This window comes from Thalassophryne amazonica, chromosome 4 (assembly GCF_902500255.1).
Source record: "Thalassophryne amazonica chromosome 4, fThaAma1.1, whole genome shotgun sequence".
In the NCBI taxonomy this organism is placed as follows: domain Eukaryota; kingdom Metazoa; phylum Chordata; class Actinopteri; order Batrachoidiformes; family Batrachoididae; genus Thalassophryne; species Thalassophryne amazonica.
This window is the reverse complement of record NC_047106.1, coordinates 129,920,572-129,946,300: the sequence shown is the minus strand read 5'-3', so window position 1 is coordinate 129,946,300 and position 25,729 is coordinate 129,920,572. Positions and strand designations below refer to the sequence as shown.

General features: G+C 44.2%; 1 protein-coding gene and 1 long non-coding RNA gene across 2 annotated transcripts in view; one reads left to right on the top strand and one right to left on the bottom strand.

The window, feature by feature from the left end:
- Positions 1-25,729, top strand: part of galnt17 (polypeptide N-acetylgalactosaminyltransferase 17) — a 193,463-nt gene that overhangs the window by 37,966 nt on the left and 129,768 nt on the right. Inside the window, exons 2-3 of the mRNA XM_034168557.1 lie at positions 3,917-4,100; positions 22,601-22,767. Of these exons, the coding sequence (XP_034024448.1) occupies positions 3,917-4,100; positions 22,601-22,767 (351 nt within the window). The remainder of the gene's footprint in view (positions 1-3,916; positions 4,101-22,600; positions 22,768-25,729) is intronic.
- Positions 6,604-24,826, bottom strand: LOC117508738. Its single transcript, XR_004560182.1, has 4 exons — positions 24,815-24,826; positions 16,477-16,480; positions 10,485-10,491; positions 6,604-6,730 (listed from the first exon to the last, which is right to left on the bottom strand). It is a non-coding gene; the product is annotated as an uncharacterized LOC117508738 (long non-coding RNA).

Sequence of the window (25,729 nt, the reverse complement as noted above, 5' to 3'; positions counted from 1 at the left end):
GGGTCAATGTCATGCCCTGCAAATAGTCCGGATCTTAATCCAATTGAAAATCTTTGGTGGAAGTTGAAGAAAATGGTCCATGACAAAGCTCCAACCTGCAAAGCTGATCTGGCAACAGCAATCAGAGAAAGTTGGAGCCAGATTGATGAAGAGTACTGTTTGTCACTCATTAAGTCCATGCCTCAGAGACTGCAAGCTGTTATAAAAGCCAGAGGTGGTGCAACAAAATACTAGTGATGTGTTGGAGCGTTCTTTCGTTTTTCATGATTCCATAATTTTTTCCTCAGAATTGAGTGATTCCATATTTTTTTCCCTCTGCTTGGTCTAAAAAAGTAACCGTTACTGACTGCCACAATTTTTTTTTCTGATTTCTTATAGTGTTTCTTAAAGCCAGAAAGTTGCCATTTGAAATGACTTTAGTTTTGTGTCATGTCTGTGATCTGCTTTATTTTTTTACTAAATTAAACAGCTGAATGAAAATCCTCCGAGGCCAGTGATTCCATAATTATTGCCAGGGGTTGTAGAAGGAGAGAGCATATTTCACCCATATTGGCCTCTCTTCATTGGCTTCCTGTTAATTCTAGAATAGAATTTAAAATTATTCTTCTTACTTATAAGGTTTTGAATAATCAGGTCCCATCTTATCTTAGGGACCTCTTAGTACCATATCACCGCAATAGAGTGCTTCGCTCTCAGACTGCAGGCTTACTTGTAGTTCCTAGGGTTTGTAAGAGTAGAATGGGAGGCAGAGCCTTCAGCTTTCAGGCTCCTCTCCTGTGGAACCAGCTCCCAATTCGGATCAGGGAGACAGACACCTTCTCTACTTTTAAGATTAGGCTTAAAACTTTCCTTTTTGCTAAAGCTTATAGTTAGGGCTGGATCAGGTGATCCTGAACCATCCCTTAGTTATGCTGCTATAGACTTAGACTGCTTCCCATGATGCACTGAGTGTTTCTTTCTCTTTTTGCTCTGTATGCACCACTCTGCATTTAATCATTAGTGATTGATCTCTGCTGTCTTCCACAGCATGTCTTTTTCCTGATTCTCTCCCCTCAGCCCCAACCAGTCCCAGCAGAAGACTGCCCCTCCCTGAGCCTGGTTCTGCTGCAGGTTTCTTCCTGTTAAAAGGGAGTTTTTCCTTCCCACTGTCGCCAAGTGCTTTCTCATAGGGGGTCATTTTGACCATTGGGGTTTTTCTGTAATTATTGTATGGCTTTTGCCTTACAACATAAAGTGCCTTGGGGCAACTGTTGTTGTGATTTGGCGCTATATAAATAAAATTGATTTGATTTGATTGAAAGCCAAATCCCCTGCCCGGGCTGGTAAGCTTGGGCCGGGGCTCGTCGGCTATCTGCATGGTCCTTCGCCCGCGTCCAGGCTCTCAAGAGAGCAGAGCGGGCTGTCTTCCACACACGACGCATCTCCTGAGGTGGTCCTGGACCGAGGGGACCTCGACCTCTCCCTCCACGGCCGGAAACAATGGGGGCTGGTACCCCAAACAGACTTCAAAAGGGGAGAGGCCGGTCGCAGATGAGATTTGGCTGTTATGGGCGTACTCGATCCAGGCCAGATGTTGACTCCAGGCCGTCGGGTGCGCGGAGGTAACACACCTCAAGGCCTGTTCCAGATCTTGATTAGCCCGCTCTGCTTGGCCGTTGGTCTGGGGGTGGTACCTGGACGATAGGCTCGCTGTGGCACCCAGTTCCCTACGGAAACTCTTCCAGACTTGCGAGGAGAACTGAGGACCACGATCTGAGACGATATCCTTTGGAATACCATGCAGACGCATGACATGGTGGACCAGGAGCTCTGCAGTCTCCTGGGCTGTCGGGAGCTTTGGGAGGGCCACGAAGTGGGCCGCCTTGGAAAACCGGTCCACTATCGTCAGGATGGTGGTCATTCCCTGGGACGCAGGGAGGCCCATGACGAAGTCCAGGCCGATGTGGGACCAGGGGCGACGAGGCACTGGTAGCGTCTGGAGGAGTCCTCTTTTGGGTTGGTGGACGGCCTTGCCCCTGGCACAGGTGGTACAGGCCCGGACGTAATCCCGGGTGTCGGCTTCGACTGACGCCCACCAGAATTGCTGCCAGACCACTGCCACGGTTCTTCGCACCCCAGGATGGCAGGAGAGCTTGGAACCATGACATAAGTCCAATACTGCAGTCCGTGCGTCTGGTAGGATGTACAGCCTGTTAGGTGGTCCACCTCCGGGATCCGGATGTCGCATCAGGGCCTCCCTGACTACTTCCTCCATGTCCCACGTGAGGGTGGTGACAATAGTGGACTCCGGCAGGATGGTATTAGGTGGATCCGACAGCTTTGTTTCAACTTCCTCTTCGTGCAACTGGGACAGAGCGTCAGACCTCTGGTTTTTGGTCCCGGGGCGGTAGGTGATCCTGAAGTTAAAACGTCCGAAAAACAATGACCAACGGGCTTGCCTGGGGTTCAGACGCTTAGCGGTCTGGATGTATTCCAGGTTCCGATGGTCAGTGAGAACCACAAATGGGACCATGGCTCCCTCCAACAGATGTCTCCACTCCTCGAGGGCCTCTTTCACCGCCAGGAGTTCCCGATTGCCAACGTCGTAGTTCCGCTCAGCGGGGGTTAACCTGCGGGAAAAGTAGGCACATGGGTGGAGAACATTATCGGACTCCCTGCTCTGGGACAGCACGACTCCTATCCCTGAGTCAGAGGCATCAACTTCAACAACAAACTGGTGGTTAGGATCGGGCTGCACCAGAAGTGGTGCAGTCGAACACGGTGTTTCAATTCCCTAAACGCGGCTTCGCACCGATCCGATCAGGTGAAGGGGACCTTTGTGGAGGTCAGGGCTGTAAGGGGACCAACAACCTGACTATAGCCCTTAATGAACCTCCTGTAAAAATTGGCGAAACCTAGGAACTGTTGCAGCTTCCTACGGTTTACCGGTTGGGGCCAATCTCTTGCCGCCGCTACCTTGGCCGGATCAGGAGCGATGGAGTTAGAGAGAGTTAGGAGATGAGATGAGGATATCGTCTAGATATACAAAGACGAATCGGTGCAGGAAATCCTGCAAGACGTCATTAACCAAAGCCGCAGTGTTGTGTGATGCATGAAATGTCAGGCTGCCGCTCCCTCCACTCGCACAACCGCATTTGCTCCTGACAGCAGACACTTTCCTCTACCGTCTCCATGTTCTCGCACCGCTCACAGGAACACCTACTGTTGGGGAAAGTGAATGCACAGACCCACGCCAGGGGGCGTAAATGAACGGTCAATAGATTCCCAAATAAATACAATTTATTTTGCAAAAGTGCACAAATAACCAAATATGCTTTAGACTGTCAATCCAAAAACGGTGACGCGTGAGCAGGCCCTAGGGTAGGAGACGCCTATCCAGAGAAGAGCCGCGACCCACGAAGTTCCACCGCCAACAGAGACCTGCAACACACCGGAGCTGCCAAGTCCCGAATCCCCAGTGATTCCATAATTTTTTCCTCAGAATTGAGTGATTCCATATTTTTTTCCTCTGCTTGGTCTAAAAAAGTAACCGTTACTGACTGCCACAATCTTTTTTTCTTGATTTCTTATAGTGTTTCTTAAAGCCAGAAAGTTGCCATTTGAAATGACTTTAGTTTTGTGTCATGTCTGTGATCTGCTTTTTTTCTACAAAATTAAACAACTGAATGAACATCCTCCGAGGCCGGTGATTCCATAATTTTTGCCAGGGGTTGTAGTCAACTAAGTAAGCTTAGTAGACTAAAACATTACATAACAGCTTTATGAAACTGGGCCCAGTTTCATAAAGCAGTCTAATCTTTAGAACTCAGTATCAGAGGCAGAAGTTTAACTGTAAGGTTCAGATGGTGCAGATAGAAGAGTGTCATTCAGCCTTGCTGTAAGATGCTAATGTCTAATCTTCTATTTACCTCCGCAGGTCTGTCAAAATCTCTTGGACTCATTGAGGGCTTTTCGGGTCGGGGTAAAGGTGGTCTCGCTGCTACCCTGTCACCTGATGAGGAGAGTGATGCGAAAGTCTTGAGGGAGAAATACGGCTACAATGCCTACCTTAGTGACAAAATCTCTTTGGATCGAAGCATCCCTGACTATCGTCCCAGCAAGTGAGTACACATTAAGTACAAATCACAATCACTTCCCCAAAATCTCTCCAAGTGTCTTCTGAAATGACACACTCAGCCTAGACACAAGTCTTTATAATACTGGCTTCTGATTAACTGAGGATAATTTAAATTCTCTTGTGATGTTTGTTATATTGAAAACATGTCTGTGACACCTAAAATCACATCAACCTCTTCGTCAGAAAAATTGGACAAATCAAACATCTGGTTTAGACTGATCCAACACACACACACACACACACATACACATATATAAAACAAGGTGCAGCCAAGTTGAACAAGTGCCAACGGTGTGAAAAGTCCAATTTGAGTAGAATTTCCACTCTATATGTACTATCTTTAATTAATAGTCATTTTTTAAAATAAAAGAAGACTCAGGTTATGTAGTGAAGCTCTTGGGTTTAAAGACAAAATCACTTTATTCCTATTCTTGTACACAAGTAAAAGAGTCTGTATCAATGTAGTTAAGTCAGAATAGGCTAATGTAAGCAGTAAAGCTCCACAGGGTAGTGTGCTGGGTCCGGTAATATTCACCATTTTTGTGAATGACATGCCAGAAGTAGTTTCAAGCAATCTGAATCTATTCGCAGATTACACAATAGTATATTTTCTGGTTATTCACCAGAGTGAGTGTGAGACACGACAGCAAGATCTTTCCAGTTTACAAGAATGGGCAGCAAAGTGGCATGCTAAGTTTCCACCCTAATAAATGTACAGTAATTTGAATTGGGTCAGGGCACCCCATTTTTACATATACCACTGTGGACAAAACAACAGTGGCACCACTAGCCTTTACAAAACACACACAAAAAAACATTTTTGGGATCCTGGTTGGCAGAGAACTCCGTTTTGAAAACCATTTACAGTAGCAGCTATAGTCTCAAAGGCAAACTAGATTGCAGGACTCATCTGGAGGACATTTGAATATGTAGATAAGGAGGTCTTTGATCTCCTGTACAAGTCACTGATATGTTCACACCTTGAATATGCGGCCCCTGTGTGGTCACCTTACATGTGGAAGCTAGTGGAATGGATTGAGAGTGTCCAAAGACAAACAACCAAATGTCAAGCCAAGCTTCCACTATTTCCCATAACTTCTTGCTGTGGCTGGTATCCGCTTACTCCAATTACAACCCCAATTCCATTGAAGTTGGGACGTTGTGTAAAATGTAAATAAAAACAGAATACAATGATTTGCAAATCCTCTTCAACCTATATTCAGTTGAATACACCACAAAGACAAGATATTTAATGTTCAAACTGATAAACTTTATTGTTTTGTGCAAATATTTGCTCATTTTGAAATGGATGCCTGCAACATGTTTCAAAAAAGCTGGGACAGTGGTATGTTTACCACTGTGTTACATCACCTTTCCTTCTAACAACACTCAATAAGTGTTTGGGAACTGAGGACACTAATTATTGAAGACTTTTGGGGATGCTCCTTTTATAACCAGTCATGAGTGTCCTCACTCACACTAGAGCATAAATGAGCCCGAATGCCATATGAAAGAGGATTCGAGTCACATTTGGGCAAATCTGAGCTGCATTTGAGCTCCTTGTACAGCATTGTTACAGCAGCTGGCACATTCGTGCAGCCAGAGCACATGCACTCTACACTCGTGTTGCACTCGTGTTGGAAAACAAACGATGGTTGAGGTGCAGTCATACCGCAATCTGACTGCAGTCATAATATTTGTACAGCAATCTGTACGCAATTTGAAGCATTCAGAGAGCGTTCGAGGGGCTGTTCAAATTGATTGAGCACATTGACTCCTGGTTGAATGTCCCGACCGTGCCTGCATGCACCTCCCTGTCACACTCGAGCATGAATGAGCCCGAATGCCGCACGAATGGACGTTCAAACTACAGTTAGGCAAATTTGAGCTGCATTCAAAATCCTCGTACAGCAATCTTGAGTGCATGCCACGCAGTCGGGCACGTTGGCCTAGCCAGCTTGAATGTAGAGCATATGCACACCACTGTTGAGCTGCATTTGAAGTGGGAAATACCTCCGGCGATCTCATGGCCTCTGAATATCAGCTGATTGAAGCACTGTGTGTGTGCCAGCCTGGATCATCCACACACTCCGCTGTGCGCGTGTTTGCACACATATGATCTGATCACTTTACTGCTCGTGTGTGAACCCATCTAGTCAGCAGGGTGTCTGCTAAACAGCAGATGCCCATAGAGAGAGAGAGGGCGTGAGTGCAACGGGGGGGCCATCCAACCCTTGAGCTGACATGTAATCAGTTTATGGGTTGGATGTCATTGAACATCCAACAGTTGGACATGGCGGGTCTTTAGAAGATCGGACCACACCACCTGCTCTGCCATGCCCCTCCCCTTGCTTGCCTTTCACCCAGACCTCGGGTGGCACATACGGCATTAGAGGTGCATACTGCATATTCCTGCTGCATTCTGCCGACATTTTGGATTTGGAAAAATCCACAATGCACAATCCACAAAAATCCATCCAAAGCGTCGAAAATCCACGGCGCTTCGGTATCGCTTCGTCTAGGCAGGATTCTGACGTAGAGGTGTTCAGTCATAATCCCACAGATGGTAGCTTTGCACCATTGGCTCCTCAGCCAAGCACATACACCAAATGTCTGAATCTGCGGTTCCTCTCGTACTGAGCAGGATTACTATTGAAACAACACATCATCAGTATGGTAAAACTTACCTGTCTCACGGCGGTCTAATCCCAGCTCACGTTCCCTATTAGTGGGTGAACAATCCAACGCTTGGTGAATTCTGCTTCACAATGATAGGAAGAGCCGACATCGAAGGATCAAAAAGCGACGTCGCTATAAATGCTTGGCCGCCACAAGCCAGTTATCCCTGTGGTACCTTTCTGACACCTCCTGCTTATAACCCAAAAAGTCAGAAGGATCGTGAGGCCCCGCTTTCACGGTCTGTGCCAACATTGTCTTTTTTAGTTTATTTTTTGGTCACACATGTCACTGTGGAATTGTCTTGTGTATCAGTTTTTGTTATTGTTGAGTTTGTGTGCTAAAATGAATAAATTCAATTAAAAAAAATGTTTTAATTTTTTCATGTTTCATGCTGTGTTGTATTCTCATTCAACCTCAACCTGGATTCAGGAGCTGCTACACTCCAAATGTGTACAATCATTCGAGATGGCTTTGAAACACATTCTAGGTATTTGTACGGCATTCGTACACGGCTGTACGAATGTCTGTCTCATATGAATGAGGCTTGAATTCTGGCTGTTTTTTTTTTTCATTCGGGCTGTTTGTACGGGATTTCGGCTCATTTGTGCTCTAGTGTGAAGGGGCCCTTAGGGATATGTATTGACCTTACACTGTTCAATGCTTGCATGGACTGTGTGTTAGGTAGAGTTGTGAGCACAAGTGGTTTAGGTGATTTTGACAGTGAGGAAATGTTTACTCACCTTGATTTTACGAATGATCCTATGATATTTTTGTAATCAATGGATGACCTGATTGCAACACTTGAGAACCTTGATGAGGAAATGATGTGTTTGTGTTTGAAATTGCACGTCTCTCAGTACTCTGCCTGTGAGATCAAGAGACACCTGGGAGGGAGGAACTTACACAGTAAAATCAGCCGTGTTAGTTTTACACTGGTGATTTTACTGCGTATGAAGTCATGAAGTCCCTGGACAAAGGTGTTTAGTATTGCAGGAGGATGAAGGTTAAAGTTTATATGGTCAATGGTGCTTCCTGTTTCATGACTTTGTGACAAATGAATGTTTGCTATGGGAGATTCAGATGATGTGTACACTGTTACCAAGGTGTCACAGTCCAACCCCTCATCTGCGTCATGACACCTGGCAACAAATAGGAGATTTTGGAGGCTTCTGGAGTATATGGTGGGGACCATGCAGGGTCGGACTGGGAACAAATTTCGGCCCTGGCATTTTTCCTCTGGACCAGCCCACTATTGGCCCGACGAATCCACCCCCAAACACGCACACCCACCCGTCCATACCGAACCCCCAATGAACAAATAGCATACACCTAAACACCATGAACACACACCTAAACACACACTTTCACTGTCATTTCACCTTGATCATAGTACAAATGCGGACCCGGCGCCATGAGGGGGCGTCCTGATAACATTAAAGGCAATTACATATTTTGACGAAATTACAAGTTTAAATGACTATATATATATATATATATATATATATATATATATATATAACATCATGAGGTTTATGTCACAGAAATCCTACTTTACAATCACACTGCAGTCACTGTTAAATTATTTCCTTTTGCATTTATAATAAACACTTGTATTTATTTAGTGTTTGTTTTTCTGGTTGAAATAAGATATAAATAATCTACCAGACTTCAAAAAATATACAAGGTTCCATGTTATTTTATTTGTCTAAAAATAAATGTCTGAGGTTCCTTATGTTGAACAAGAAATTATCTAATCTGAAATAATAGGTGGTTTTAATACAGATGAAAGGTTTCTAAAGAACCATTTATTGATTTATTTACCTGTTTAAATACCTGTTTAATTTAAAGTGTTCTAAACTTTTTTTTAACAGTAATCAGAAATTTTGAGGTAACAACAACAAAAAAACATTTCCAATGATTTTTCTTCAGAAAACTGCTCTATAAATGAGCAGTCCTGTCACACGTTAATGTTTTGTACAGATCAGTGGTTTCTGCCACGAGTCTTCCTTGTTTTGGCCCGACGCATCATTCCTATTGGACAATGCCAAGGTATATTACAGCTCAGAGTGTCGAAAGTTGGCGCATCTCATCTCGACAGAACACCGGCTCTGTGGTATGCAAGAGATCACTTGACCGAGCGTCTATATGTTCAAATAATAATAAAAATAAATAAATACTGTCATCACTCTTCACTCTTAGTCAGTCTTTTACAACGGTGTAGCATAAATACACGAGCTTTCCAGGAGCGCACGTCTCCTCCGGTGCGCACTTTTTTTGGGGGGGGGGGGGGACCCCGCCACCTGTGGTAAACTCATCGCCCCCTTAATATTTTTTTTTTTCTGGCGCCGGATCTGACAAAATGGAAGCAAATGCACACAAGCGGAAAAACGTTTTTGTGTCTCCAAAGTGTGTGTGTGAGTGAGAGAGAGAGAGAGAGAGGTAATGTGTAACCACTGCTAGGATTCACACAGCAGCAAATTAAGGAGCTGAAGTCTGTAGCTGTTGCATTTAAAGATTAACAAAAGTAAAGCACAGTTAATTAAGATAAAAGAAATGATTCCAACCTTGCATCAGTAGAAGAGCGGAGAGAAGTCCAGGCGCCGAGGACTCAATCCATTCACAGGGGCGGGAGCGGCCGCCTGCTCTTCCTGCAATCTGATTGGCCACCCTGTATGCTTCTCCATTGTCATTGGCTGTTGGTCATGTCAATCATTGTGCTCGATGTAAGTCTCCGCTGTGTGATCAAATGGAAACAAAACTGAAACCTAGAATAAGACTGCGCCGTGTATGAAACACTACAGAACTTTTATTTTGAGACAAATTCAGGAAGTGGCTCTGCAGCTGCACCGATTAAATGCTGTAGCTTCACCGATCACGGACTTTCCTCGTGTTGACAGCAGCGCGTGGTTCGAGAACACTGTATATTTCCATAATCTCTATAAATATGGAAGGGCCGGCCCACGCACGTCGAAACGTGCAGCGGCCCACCGGGCAAATGCCCAAAATCACAGATTATCAGTCCGAGCCTGGGACCATGTGTGCCCTGTGGCCACTCTAGTAGCTGTGAAGGCAAAATAAAAACCCTGAATACAAGATGACTTGTGGCACTCTGAAACAAGAAGTCCTCAGCACATCAGGTGGAGGAGGTGATGACTTGTGAGCCAAAATCTGTAAAGGCAGATGAAGGCTGCAGCAGGTCATCAGACCCTGATTGTCTGTGATTTCCAAGCTATCAGACCAGGTTGAGGACCTGTCAAGGACCATGTGTTTGTTGATGTGCAGCAACATTCCCACTTTATACAAACTGGGTTTGCGCATGCAGATTTTTTTGAACCGTGCTGCATACCCAGAAGTCTTTCGGAAATTGGCAGAGTGACAAGAGCAAGAGTGTGAATCTCAAAGCTCTTAGCTCTGATCACATAAGGATGTGGTAGATGTGTCATTCAGTCGTCAGACCCTTGGAAGAAGCAGGAGGGTTTTTAGCAGCCCCATATAACATCTGCTCCGCTTGCCCTGAACAGGGAGCGGGGAGAGAGAAACTGCCCTAAACATAGTCTGTTTCAACTTAACCTGTCTGGATTACTGCATCCAGAGGGTCACCAGCTCTGTGGAAGAAAAACAAAAACAGTGATGAAATCTTGTACATGGAACATGCAAACCTTGATGGACAGCAGAAAGTCAGACTGACCTGAAAGCTCTCAACTCTTAACTATAGAAACTTCACCTCAACATTGTCACCCTGAGTGAAACAAGAAGAGCAGGAGAATGCCAGCTACAGGAGGTGCACGGACGCTACACTTTCTTCTGGAAAGAGGGAAAAACAAGAAATCTATGGCATTAGTTTTGCCAAGGCCTAGGTGAAAGAGAACCAGCAGCTCTGGAACAGAACCACTGGGAAGAATGGCATGGGCAAGTGCATCCTCAGCGATACCAGGTCCCCTTTTCCACCTTGCTGGTGTCTGACTTGAAGTGGTGCATTGGGTCCATCAGCAATCCAGCTGCCGGCCGATCCATTTGGTCCATCAAGAGCCTCTCTCATTTTATCTGTACATAAAACCTTTGAAAAATCTGCCTTCGGATACGTCTTGTCCCAGTTTTGACATTTCAACTTGTGAGTCTTGTTCCATGTTGGTCGTGTTTCAGCCTTCCTTACCTTGGCCATGTCTCTGAGGACACCTTGTACTTCTGGACACTCCAGGTAGGTTGCAGTTCTGGATTATAATGGTAGTGGAGGATAATGGGTTCCTTGTAGCATTACATTTAATTCTTCTCCAGTGTTCCTGACAACCCTGCAACAAAATATTTAAATGGAGCGCCTTTCCATCTGCATCAGACGGTCGAAGCATTTTTACAAATAATGCCTCACATTCACCCGATGTGAAGGTGCTGCCATACAAGGTGCTCACTACACACAGGGAGCAAGAGGGGATTGCTGGGATATGAACCGATGATCTTCTGGTCTCAAGCCCAATGCCTTAACCACCTTTAATTATTACTGAATTATTTTGTGATCAGGTGTCAATAGCTTAGCTATTTCAAGAGTGTTGCAGCCCTCTGAAAGGCATTTTCCAATTTTAGACTTTTCAGTATGTGTTAAATTTCTTTTTTTGGCACATTTTGCCTGAGGTAAAGAAGCTGCCTAATAATTACACACACCTTGATGTAGGGTGTTAATGACTTTAGGCCACACACTCACTCATTATTCAAAGGCATGTCAGCTGAGAATGCTTAAATACTATCTTTCAGGTTTATATAAGGTGGAGTTGGAAAATATGCAGAGAAGTGACAATGGAATATTTGGCAAATGTTACTCAAGCCCTGGTCACACGGCACTAATGAAGGACACTGAAGCCAAAAGGAAACAAGAAATCTGGACTTACGTTGACTTTTGGAGACATCGTTTAGCCGTCGTCCAGCTTTGTTCCTGTAGCTGGCGCTTTGTCAGAATTTTCAAACTGCTGAAAAATGTGAATGAATCCTGACAACAGCTTCAATTCGTCCGTATTCTGATTTGCTTTCTGTCTTTTTATTCAAATATTTTTTATTGGGTTTTGAATTGTAAACAATTATACAACAACTAACAAATCCCCAAACATCAACCCCAACACATACAACAATGAAGTGACAATTACAATAACAACAACAACAAAAAAAACATGTTACAGAGTTACAGAGCCTGTGAATCCATTATGTCCAAGTGTCTCCAACATCAAATTGTAAGGTAAAATAATTTAGAAATGGCTGTCAGACCTTATAAAATCTCTGAGTTGATCCCCTGATCGTATGTTTCAACTTTTCCAGTTTCAAGTGTGCCATTACATTCTGAACCCAGTGCCTGTGTGTAGGAGGCATATCTGATTTTCAGTTATGCAAAATAAGACGTCTGGCCAATAAAGATGCAAAAGCAATGGCGTCTGATTGTGCCCCAGATATCGCCATTACAGCAGGAAACACACCAAATATTGCAATTTCAGGAGCAGGGCTTATCTCTCTATTGCACATATAAGAAAAAGTATCAGAAATTAATGACCAGAACTGTATCAACTTTGGGCAAGCCCAGAACATATGACAGAGAGTAGCTGGAGCCTGACAACATCGGGAGCAAGTCGGATCGACATCTGGATAAATCCTGGCAAGCCTACTCTCAGATAGATGGAGCCTGTGGAGCACCTTAAACTGGAGCAGACCATGTCTGATACAAATTGAAGGTGAATGTATTCTCCTGATTGCCCTTTGCCAGGAGAAGTCCGACAAATCAAACCCTAGTTCCTCCTCCCACCCCGCCCTAACATGACTAAGTGATGGGAAAGCGATGATCTGAATATCCTCATATAATCTGCTCACTCCTCCCCTTTGATTTAAAATTAGATCCCCCTCCAACCACTCATCCATCCAGTCATTTGGTGAGAGTAACGGAAAGGAAGGAAAATGTTTCCGAACAAAGACACGCACCTGCTGATACCTGAAATAATGCGAACCAGGGATATTATACTCATTTACTAGCTGCTCAAATGACAAGATCCTTCACCCGTTTCAGACCATTTCTAAACCACAACTTAAATGCTGTATCCATGAGTGAGGGTGGAAAGAGTGCGTTGGCCGAAATTGGGAGAGAGGGCATACGAGCCTGTCTTTTTTTGAAGTGTGTCCTGAACTGGGACCATATTCTAAGTGAGCCACACACAATAGGATTATTCATGAGGTGCTGTTTACTGAGCGGCAAAGGTGCACAAACTAAAGAAGGTAGGGACACCGGAAGAGCGGAATGTTGTTCCATTTCAACCCATACAGGTGCACCCCCTCATAAGAAGCAGAGATCCAGTACACGAGTTTATAAATATTCGCTACCCAGTATTATTGTAAAAAATTTGGCAATGCTAAGCCTCCAGCCTCTTTCTGTTTCTCAAGATGTGCCCTCCTAATTCGTGGGATGGTCTTATTCCAGATAAAGGTGGATATGGATTTATCTAACTCTCTGAAAAAAGATTTTGGGATAAAAACAGGTATTGTATGGAACAAGAATAAGAACCTAGGCATGATTGTCATCTTGACAGAATTAACCCTGCCAGCAAGTGATATAGGCAATGCTGACTAACGGATAAGATCCTGTTTGGCCCTCTCCAGGGCTGGCTTAAAGTTATGTTTAAATAGATCACTGTATTTACGGGTTACTGATACACCAAGATATGTAAAGGTGTCACGTGTCTCTTTTAATGGATATGCCTCAAAAGACATCTGTTGAGCCTGATTGTTAATAGGGAAGAGCAAACTCTTAGTAAGATTGATTCTATAGCCTGAGAGCTCTCCAAAACTAGAGACAATTTCTAATGCTTTAGGAATAGAGGTGCAAGGATCGGACAAGTAAAGTACCAAGTCATCCGCATATAAAGACAGTTTGTGAATTTGGCTCCCCCAACAACACCTCCGAGCTCTTCGGCACTCTTAAGTGCCACCGCTAGTGGTTCAATGGCAAGGTCAAACAGAAGTGGGCTCAATGGACAACACTGTCTTGTCTCCCTACCTACAGGAAAAAAGTTGGAGATTATTCTATTAGTACATACGGAGGCCTGCGGTGTGGCATACAGGATCCTTATCCATGAACAAAAGGCTGGTCCAAAACCGTACCTCTCCAGAGTTTCAAAAGATACTTATACTCAATCCGATCAAATGCTTTGTGAGCATCGAGGGAGAGCAAAACCTCTGCTGTAGGTGGAGTTTCCGGGGAATACAGAATATTGAAAAGTCTTCGTATGTTGCCAGAAAGCTGCCTCCCTGTAATAAAACCAGTTTGATCTGGATGTATCACTGTATGCATAACTGACTCCAATCTACTAGCCAGAACTTTGGCCAAAATTTTGTAGTCACAGCAGAGTAGACTCACAGGCCGAAATGACTCACACTTCAGAGGGTCCTTTCCTTTCTTAAGAAGAACTGAAATAGTGGCCTGGGTCATTGTAGGAGGCAGAGACCCACGATCCAATATACTCAACAAAAATATAAACGCAACACTTTTGGTTTTGCTCCCATTTTGTATGAGATGAACTCAGATCTAAAACTTTTTCCACATACACAATATCACCATTTCCCTCAAATATTGTTCACAAACCAGTCTAAATCTGTGATAGTGAGCACTTCTCTTTTGCTGAGATAATCCATCCCACCTCACAGGAGTGCCATATCAAGATGCTGATTAGACACCATGATTAGTGCACAGGTGTGCCTTAGACTGCCCACAATAAAAGGCCCCTCTGAAAGGTGCAGTTTTATCACACAGCACAATGCCACAGATGTCGCAAGATTTGAGGGAGCTTGCAATTGGCATGCTGACAGCAGGAATGTCAACCAGAGCTGTTGCTCGTTTATTGAATGTTCATTTCTCTACCATAAGCCGTCTCCAAAGGCGTTTCAGAGAATTTGGCAGTACATCCAACCAGCCTCACAACCGCAGACCACGTGTAACCACACCAGCCCAGGACCTCCACATCCAGCATGTTCACCTCCAAGATCGTCTGAGACCAGCCACTCGGACAGCTGCTGAAACAATCGGTTTGCATAACCAAAGAATTTCTGCACAAACTGTCAGAAACCGTCTCAGGGAAGCTCATCTGCATGCTCATCGTCCTCATCGGGGTCTCGACCTGACTCCAGTTCGTCGTCGTAACCGACTTGAGTGGGCAAATGCTCACATTCACTGGCATTTGGCACGTTGGAGAGGTGTTCTCTTCACGGATGATGCGAAGGAGATGTGTTGCACTGCATGAGGCAAATGGTGGTCACACCAGATACTGACTGGTATCCCCCCCCATGAAACAAAACTGCACTTTCAGAGTGGCCTTTTATTGTGGGCAGTCTAAGGCACACCTGTGCACTAATCATGGTGTCTAATCAGCATCTTGATATGGCACACCTGTGAGGTGGGATGGATTATCTCAGCAAAGGAGAAGTGCTCACTATCACAGATTTAGACTGGTTTGTGAACAATATTTGAGGGAAATGGTGATATTGTGTATGTGGAAAAAGTTTTAGATCTTTGAGTTCATCTCATACAAAATGGGAGCAAAACCAAAAGTGTTGCGTTTATATTTTTGTTGAGTGTATATATATATATATATATATATATATATATATATTTTTTTTTTTTTTTTTTTTTTTTAAGAGGGCTTAGTTTAAATGAGAATTTAAAAAAAAAAATTCAATAGGAAAGCCATCCGGCCCCAGACCCTTACCGCTTTTCATCTTTCTAATTGCCCGATCAATTTCGGCTGCCGAAATGTTACTATCAAGGTCTGCCCTGTCCTGTTGACCTACGGTTGGAATCTTAAGACCATCGAATATCTGAGCTAACTTAGCGCTATCACAATTTTCAGTGGTATATAGGTCCTAATAGAATTTTCTGAATTGTTTATTTATGCTTTTCTGATCAGTGGTTATCCCCTCTGGAATGTTAATCTCTGCTATAAATCCAGCCTCTATGGATTGTCTTAGCTGATGGCTTAATAGTTTGCTGGCTCGTTCCCCATGTTCATAGAGGTCTTGGCGAGATTTAAGATGAAGGTCCTCAGCTACTCCAGATGAAAGGGTATCGAATTCTGTTAAGGTGCGTTTACACATAACCAAGACGCGTTATGAATGTCATTTTTCTGTCATTCGTGACACATTCCTGACATTCTTAATGTGACTTAACTCATCTGAATAGGTTTCTTAATAGTGCGTATTGGTGCGTGATATTCTTGATATTCATGGAGCATGTTTTTGCCTGTCAAAAAATCTTCCACGAATGTCACACACCACCCTCATTTCGTCTCACGTTGTGGAGGTCGCAACTGAGTGTGTTGATCCGTCTTGATGAGTCGTGATCCTTAATAGAATGTGACAACATTCATAGTGGTTCCTGTGATGCTTCTTGGAGCCCAAACTGTCACGCGTTATTACGAAGTGACACGGAAACTGTCAAGTTTTGACACGACTTGTAACGCGGGGTCACATTTCACTGCGCACACGACGAATCAGTTTTCTGTCACGTGCGCACAATTAAACTCGGCTCCAAATGTCGGTCCACAGTTCCTGCTGAAGGTCCTCAGGACGCTCCTGCGGGTGTTCTATCTGCTGTTGTAACCAATGAGTGTTAGAACAAGTCTGAGCAACCAGAGGAGTGAGCGGAGACTCAGGTGCAGCCCGACATCGCTGCACCTCCTCCAGTCCGGCGGAGGAAGAAGCGCGCGCACAATTAAACCCTGCTGCACAACATTCAGTTTGCTTGCTGACACCAAGTCGGCTAAAAGTCTCATTTCAGTGCTCTTCAGCGCGCTTCTGCAGGTGTTCCACCTGCTGCATGTGCCTGATGTTTGGAAAAATGCGCGAGATGAGAGCATGAAGCCACACATCTGGCTCTGTCCTCCTCCTCGTCTCTGCACCACTCCATGGCACAGAGCCCAACTACGCATGCAGTCACAAAGTTCTTCTGGAAAAACTGGAGCGATCTGAATTCGGTTGGATGAATATGGGTGTGTGTGTGGAGACAATTCACCTCGTTCACAACGTGACAGAACTTAACAATGCGCTGTTATGCGCAATAGCGCGCAACAAGGCGGAACACTATTCTTGACCGTGCATAATGGTTCCTGATAATTCTCCAGCAACACGTGCCATTAATCGTAACGTGTGGTAACAGGTTGCAGCAGTTCCTGAGGACACCTGACGCCTCTGCCCCGAATCATCACATTCGTGATCAGCGGCCAAGAATGTGTACTTCGTGGCATTCGTGACTTGTCGTCATTATGTGTAAACGCAGCATTAGCAATATTCTCTCTTTACAGACATCTGCAGATGGAGATTCAGAATTGTTATGATCCACACCCTTTATCAAAGAGATCAACTCATTAAGGCGTGCTGATCATCTTCTGTTCATGCAAACATTATAAGATATTATCTGACCACGCAAATACGCTTTCATTGCTTCCCACAGGTTAGAGTGGCTTGTGTCTGGTGACTGATTTGTTTCTAGAAAGAAGTCAATTTGGGCGGATAGAAAATTAACAAAATCTTCATCAGACAAAAGATGTTGTGAAAGTGTACTGACATGGACCCACAAGAGGGGGCGCAAGTGAACGGACAATGAAAGAGTCAAATATGAACACTTTACTGTTGTGAATGAGCACAACACAGAGGAATGTGAAATTTAACAGAGAGTCAATCACAAGGGTGACGTGTGGGCAGGCTCGAGGATAGAAGACGTCTGTCCTGAGATGAACCGGAACCACACGATTTCCTCCGCCACCGAACCCGGAGAATACTGGAGCTGCCAAGTCCCGAGTCCCCAGGTGGCCACCGTCTTCGAAGGTCGGATCTGGTACTGCTGGCAGGGAGCAGAGACAGTAAGATATGGGTGTGTGCACACCCAGTAGCAACAACGGTGGGAATGCCACCTCCACCTCTAACACACACTCGTGCAGCTCCTGTCTACCCACTTATCTGGTAGAGGTGTGCAGCGGAGCCGTTGCTGGACACACCGAATGCCGGTCTCACAGACACGGAACACCACAGGAAAACGGCTGCAAAAAAGAGTTCAGACTGATACACAGTTACCTTTCAAGGCTGAGAATACTACCTGAACGGTTTGACGATATCTCGGCAATGAAGTGGCGATGACGTCCGGGTTTTATGGAGTGAGATGAAGCATGAATGAGTGACAGCTGTCAGGAGATAATGAGTGACAGCTGTCACCCCCGGCTGTGTCCGTGGCGGCAGCGCCCTCTCGTGCCTGAAGCCCGCACTTCAGGCAGGGGGCCCTCTGGTGGTGGGCCAGCAGTACCTCCTCTTCTGGCGGCCCACACAACAAAAGACATGGGTTAAGTCTCCAGGTGCGTTGTGGAGGTTCGTTATCTGGAAAGCAAAGCACCATTGTCACTGGGCTATGATCACAGACGATGCTGTCATATACAGTAGACCTCAGCGTGGGGAAGAATTTCTTGTCCAGCAAAAAATAGTCTATCCTGGAATATGAATTATGCGCTGGAGAAAAAAAAAGAATACTGTCTAGAAACCGGGTTTCTGTATCTCCATGCATCAACCATCCCATAGGTTTGGAGGAAAGTATTAATAGTCTCTGCTGATTTACTAAGTGTTCCCTGTACAGCTGTAGAACGATTCATAATGGGATCCAGAACGCAGTTTAAATCTCCCCCGAGGACCAATTGGTGATTGTTTAATTCTGGAAGGGATGAGAAAAAATTAGTGAAAAATTTAGCATTATCCCAGTTTGGAGCATAAACACAGGCCAATACCACTGGTAGATTCAATAAATGTCCTTGAACAATAATAAACCGAACGTCTTTATCTTGAATCATATTTGTTTGTACAAACGGCACATCCCTGTGGATAAGAATGGCTGCACCACGGCATTTAGCATTAAATTTGGAGTGAAAAATCTGAGAGAATCCCCCACTCTTAAGTCTGGAGTGATCCTTATTAAGCAGGTGCGTTTCAGTTAAGAATGCTATGTCTGTTTGCAGCTTTGATAAATGAGAAAACACCTTACTATGCTTCACTGGATGGTTAAACCCTCTGATGTTCCAGTTTGTAAATTTAATGTTTACCTGCCCTGAACCACTAATACCAGGGGTTACCATATACTAGTGTCTGAAATGACATTAACAGCCGCCTGCCTAAAAACAGCCTGATCATAAAGCCTTTTCCCTGTTTAAACACTGTACAATTAAAAACAATAACAGAATAACAGAAAACCTGAAAACAACAGAAAATACAAAAACACAGACACAGAATCAAACACATCATTCACAAAATCCCGTTGCTGGCCTCTCCCCAAACAAAAGGCTGCATAACTCCCCAGTTGTACACTCTCCCACAACATAACAAAGCTTACCTCATGAGACCGAGTCTCACCAAAGCTATATGAATAGCAGAATAATATGTTGCAGCTGATCTTAACTGTACTCAGATACAGTGCACACTCAATAAATTTCCAATCTAGCACCTTATTCATATCTCATTCTATGTAAATAACCTTAACAGACATAATCAAAATCCCCGACCCAACCCGAGAAGTGTTATCCAGGCCTTAACAGATTAACAGTTAGATATAGAATTAAATGTAACATATTGGATACAATAACACAACATTAAATTTTGGGGGGGTTTCCAAGCCATCCAGTTATGGTAACAACTCTGTGTGGTCAAAAATGAACAGTGAAAAGATGAAAGGTCCTTGTAACACTTAAGTGTACTTTTTTTTTTTTTAACCACTCCCTACTGTGTTATCAGCCCAAAACAAAAGGTTTGGTAAATTTGCGCTTTTGCTGATGTCCTTTATTTACATCAACAAAGTCCTTATCGTGATGGCAGTCCGGATACCGATAATTAAACATACCTCTGTAAATGGGATGTGTGAAACCACGGAAAGCACGCCACTCCCTGTTGACACACCTTCAGGTTGCGCGCTTCAGGTTTTTCATTATGAAATCCTTGGCTTGGTTTGGGTCTTTAAAGCTTGTGCGCTTGCCATCCGGCATCGTTATCCTCAGCTCCGCTGGGTACCACAGACCATAGCGGATTCCCTCACAGCTCCTTAACAGGCTCCGCACTTCGTTGAATTCTGCCCGCTGCTTGGCTATTGCCAGTGTGTACTCTGGTTGGACGCGGATCCTATCGCCGTCCCCCATAGTCAGTTGTTTCATCTGCCCGGCTTTCCTTAGTATTTCCTCCTTCTCCTGATAATAATGGCATCTAACGACGAATGCTCTCGGCGGGTCATTATCACCTGGTCTCACATGCAGCGTACTGTGTGCCCGGTCCAGTAAAGGGGGCTTATCGAGACCAAGCGTCTCCTTCAGTCACTGTGATAAAAAGTCCATCATGCGCTTCCCGTCTTCCCGTCTTTCCTTTATCCCAGTAATGCGCAGGTTATTACGGCACGACCGTGCCTCCAGATCCTCGTTTTGTGCTTTCTGGGTAGCGAGCTCCCACTGCACCATGGCCATATCCCACTCCAGAGCAACAATCAGGTCGGGGTGGCTGTTAGCTGCAGACTCGAGGGCGACCACCCATGTATCTAGCGCTTCACTCTTGACGTTAGTATTCAATCAATCAATCAATTTTTTTTTTATATAGCGCCAAATCACAACAAACAGTTGCCCCAAGGCGCTTTATATTGTAAGGCAAGGCCATACAATAATGATGTAAAACCCCAACGGTCAAAACGACCCCCTGTGAGCAAGCACTTGGCTATTATCGTTAGCTAGTTTAATTTTTGCTCGTAACTGGTCGACCTGGTTCCGAATTTCAGCAGATTGCGCCACCACTTTGGTGAGCAGCTCGGTCCTCAAGTCGGCAATTGCTCGAAGGATGGCCTCAGGTCCGGGACCCGGGTCGGGTGCAGCGTCAAGTATAGCATTAGGTACAATGTTAGCCTCCGGGCTAGCCTTGGAGCTAACCCTTGTGTCGGGCGCTTTTCGGGGGTTTTTAGACATTTTCAGCTAGTGTTGTGTCAAAGCCTGGTACAACGTCATGACTTCGATTATGAGTGTGATTCAAAGTCCTTACATTAAATAGCTGCTTCTATATCTATCAATAGCATTGGCGAGGAGCTCGGTAAAAACGCGTCCTCACTTGGCACCGCTCAAACCGGAAGTCCCTGATTTGCTTTCTGTCTTGACGGTTCCTCATTGTTTGCGTAGTTCCCGTATAGTCAGCGTTCCGTTTCACTGTCGTCCAACTTCATCCAACCTCCCAAGTCCTATGTCTTGCATGAACATTGACGAAATCTGAACAGATCAATAACTAAAGATCCGATGAGCTGAACATGACTTGTCCATGTGTGGCATGAAAAGCAATGTTGTCATACACTAACAATAGCAGCAAGAACGTTTGATCAACTACTTTAACTATTTGTGGCTGGAACGGCTGTGCGCATGTTCGCATGTTTCGTTTTGATTTTGTTTGAAGCGTCAAGGTGTTTGTTTCATTTTTCATAGTTTGTTTCGGTTTTGTTACGTTCCTTTATGCGCTTTTGATTCGCAGGTTTTTTGATGATGGGAGAAGTGCAGGCTCATTCGTCCACCTTTTCTCGATGATTTGTGACTTTTTTTCCTTCATTCAGCTATCATCGTGTGCCATGTGACCAGGCCCTCAGATTATCTACTTCCTTCATCAGGAACCTTTTAAGAAAAGGTCTACGGATGCAAAATATAAATTTTCACAGCATTTGTGGGTATACATACGATGGGGAATTGAGAGGTTTTGAGCCTAACCCAGAGAAATTAGGGTGTGGTTCTCCATCTGTTGCATTCTGAGAAACCAACATTCTCAGAATGCAACAGAACCACACCCTACCTTTTATGGGTCAGGCGCAAAACTTCTCAGTCACCCCTCTTATGTTCAACAGACAGGTGTAGTACATCTAAATTTTGTCCCTATTACTCACTCACTTCATTCTAGTACGCACAACAGTAACTGATGGGTAGGTTCCGAAGCCACATTAGTATATACTAAGTTTTTGGATGCAGAGGGCTTGTGGTAATATGACAACGTCAGATCTGAAGTCCCAATCTCCTCAAAGGGACAGAGTAATTTCTGTTGAATATGCAATTCTGTCTTGAGTATTATTTTTTAGTATTACTAAAAATTACTAAGTTCTATTAACTTGAATACTGTAAATTTAGTCAACAAATGAAAATATATGAATGGTTATAATTAGTATTTTATTTGAGATAGATGCAACACTATCTTCAGTTTGATATTTTTATGTACCGACTGTAAAAGTAAAAGAAAGAAAGAAAGAAAAAAATAGCTCTGTCAGATTGCTTGGGTTTGCAGTGTATGACCCACTGATGAGGTTCCCTTTACTCCAGGGGAAAACAGACACACAGTCCATCGCCACTGTGAACTTTTTTGTGTCCAGTTTCTATAGACTATAACAGTCATTGTGATTAGATTTTGTGTGTGAAATCAGAGTAAAAAAGAAAGATGAAGAACAATGAGGGATTTCCTCTCTCTCTAACAAAACTCTCTGTACCCATTTCCTAATTAGAGCTGTTTAAATGAAACAGCAGTAAAAATAGGCCTCCTATCTGCAGAAGACAATCAAAACCTCCTTGTGATTGAAGTTGAACAGGAAGAGTCACATGTCTTTCAGCCTCAGTGAACGAGATGTCAGCAGGTCTACAGAGGCCACTTGAGCTTCCACTGCAGTGACTGAGGACAAGTGGCACATTGATGTATTTGCAGGTTTACTGTATATGAAAGTTGCCCAGATTGCAAGCTGAGATGAGTTTGTGTGTCTGCGTGCAGATGCAGAAAGCTGAGCTACCCGAGGGATCTCCCTCAGATCTCCATCATCTTTATCTTCGTCAACGAGGCTCTGTCGGTGATCTTGCGCTCAGTCCACTCGGCTGTCAATCATACACCAGCTCATCTGCTCAAAGAGATCATCCTGGTGGACGACTACAGCGATGACGGTCAGTAAAAAGGGACAGTTTATCTTCTAAAAAAAAAAAAAAATATATATATATATATATATATATATATATATATATATACACTCAACAAAAATATAAACGCAACACTTTTGGTTTTGCTCCCATTTTGTATGAGATGAACTCAAAGATCTAAAACTTTTTCCACATACACAATATCACCATTTCCCTCAAATATTGTTCACAAACCAGTCTAAATCTGTGATAGTGAGCACTTCTCTTTTGCTGAGATAATCCATCCCACCTCACAGGAGTGCCATATCAAGATGCTGATTAGACACCATGATTAGTGCACAGGTGTGCCTTAGACTGCCCACAATAAAAGGCCACTCTGAAAGGTGCAGTTTTATCACACAGCACAATGCCACAGATGTCGCAAGATTTGAGGGAGCGTGCAATTGGCATGCTGACAGCAGGAATGTCAACCAGAGCTGTTGCTCGTGTATTGAATGTTCATTTCTCTACCATAAGCCGTCTCCAAAGGCGTTTCAGAGAATTTGGCAGTACATCCAACCAGCCTCACAACCGCAGACCACATGTAACCACACCAGCCCAGGACCTCCACATCCAGCATGTTCACCTCCAAGATCGTCTGAGACCAGCCACTCGGACAGCTGCTGAAACAATCGGTTTGCATAACCAAAGAATTTCTGCACAAGCTGTCAGAAACCGTCTCAGGGAAGCTCATCTGCATGCTCGTCGTCCTCATCGGGGTCTCGACCTGACTCCAGTTCATTGTCGTAACCGACTTGAGTGGGCAAATGCTCACATTCACTGGCGTTTGACACGTTGGAGAGGTGTTCTCTTCACGGATGAATCCCGGTTCACACTGTTCAGGGCAGATGGCAGACAGCGTGTGTGGCGTCGTGTGGGTGAGTGGTTTTCCGATGTCAATGTTGTGGATTGAGTGGCCCATGGTGGCGGTGGGGTTATGGTATGGGCAGGCGTCTGTTATGGACGAAGAATACAGGTGCATTTTATTGATGGCATTTTGAATGCACAGAGATACCGTGACGAGATCCTGAGGCCCATTGTTGTGCCATACATCCAAGAACATCACCTCATGTTGTAGCAGGATAATGCACGGCCCCATGTTGCAAGGATCTGTACACAATTCTTGGAAGCTGAAAATGTCCCAATTCTTGCATGGCCGGCATACTCACCGGACATGTCACCCATTGAGCATGTTTGGGATGCTCTGGACCGGCGTATATGACAGCGTGTACCAGTTCCTGCCAATATCCAGCAACTTCGCACAGCCATTGAAGAGGAGTGGACCAACATTCCACAGGCTATGCGAAGGAGATGTGTTGTACTGCATGAGGCAAATGGTGGTCACACCAGATACTGACTGGTATCCCCCCCAATAAAACAAAATTGCACCTTTCAGAGTGGCCTTTTATTGTGGGCAGTCTAAGGCACACCTGTGCACTAATCATGGTGTCTAATCAGCATCTTGATATGGCACACCTGTGAGGTGGGATGGATTATCTCAGCAAAAGAGAAGTGCTCACTATCACAGATTTAGACTGGTTTGTGAACAATATTTGAGGGAAATGGTGATATTGTGTATGTGGAAAAAGTTTTAGATCTTTGAGTTCATCTCATACAAAATGGGAACAAAACCAAAAGTGTTGCATTTATATTTTTGATGAGTGTGTATATATATATATATATATATATATATATATATATGGTGGTGAACGGTTTAAAACGAGGAGAAAAAAAAGGCTGCAGGCCACTAGGTTTGGATTTACCATTTGTCAAAGGAGTGTGAGGGCTCAATAAACATCTTATTAACTTATACCTAAGAAATCAGTTTATAATTTTTAACAATTTTTCTTTCTGAAATTGTGTACTCTAAAATGGAATCAGAATGTTTAATCTATGAGTGTTTCAGGGCCCCATCAGTGTCCAGTACTTTGGATTACATCCATTTTATTGTGGATCTGTGATGGGAAAATATTTAGCATGAACATTTAGTCAAACTTCCTTAAGGGCCCCTTCACACATAGTGCGAAGTTTGGACGAAGTGCACACGCCTCGTACACCTGTTGCTACAGCTATTTGCGCACACAGGCGCCTGAAAGACAGCGTGTGTCTCACTGTCACGTCACCCATGTGAGCTCTGTTCCACATGACACGGTGTTCTGTGGTGCTTCATCCACAAGACACGGACGCGCAGTCAATTGGAAACGCACCAGCAGATGTGGACATGAATGAGATGAGTGAACTGCTTGTCATGTATGTCTGTGACCATTCAAATTTACAGAGGAACAGGCGGATCATATTTATATTGTTCACTTGATAAATGCGGTGTTTTTATATGGTGTGGGATTTTAATTTGTTTTAGAATATTTCCATGTCCTTCCTGATATGAGGCAGATTCCTGCAGCTTTCAAAAAACAGCTTCGTAGCTCAGTGGGAAAGTCTCTGACTTGTAATCAGAGCTTTTGGACGGCACGGGTTTGCGTCCAGTGGGTCGTATATTTAGTTTTTTCCCCACCCCACATAAGCGGCGCAATATGGTCCCACAGGTACTGGCTGTTTTTTTATATTTCCGCTACATAAATGCCGCGATGTGCCGCAGCTGGCACTGTGTGTTCCTGCCCGAAAGACATCGGCACATGGACGAACTCTTGCATCGGGTTCGTAAATGCCTGCCTGTTGGCGCAGTGCTTCGTAGTGCGCTAATTTTGAACTGTTTTGCGCTGTTTCACCATTTTCGTCCAAACGCTGTTCAAACTTCGCACTATGTGTGAAGGGGCCATAATCAGTGCAAGAAAAAGGAGAAAACATGAAGAAATTATGAAATTTGTGGTCAAAGTGCCAGAGATGCACCATTTTTATTGTGTTGGTGGCTACTGATGATAACATGAATGTTACTGAGGAGCAAACGCAACAGCAAGCTGCTATTTTTATAAGTGCCAGAATTAATGTTACT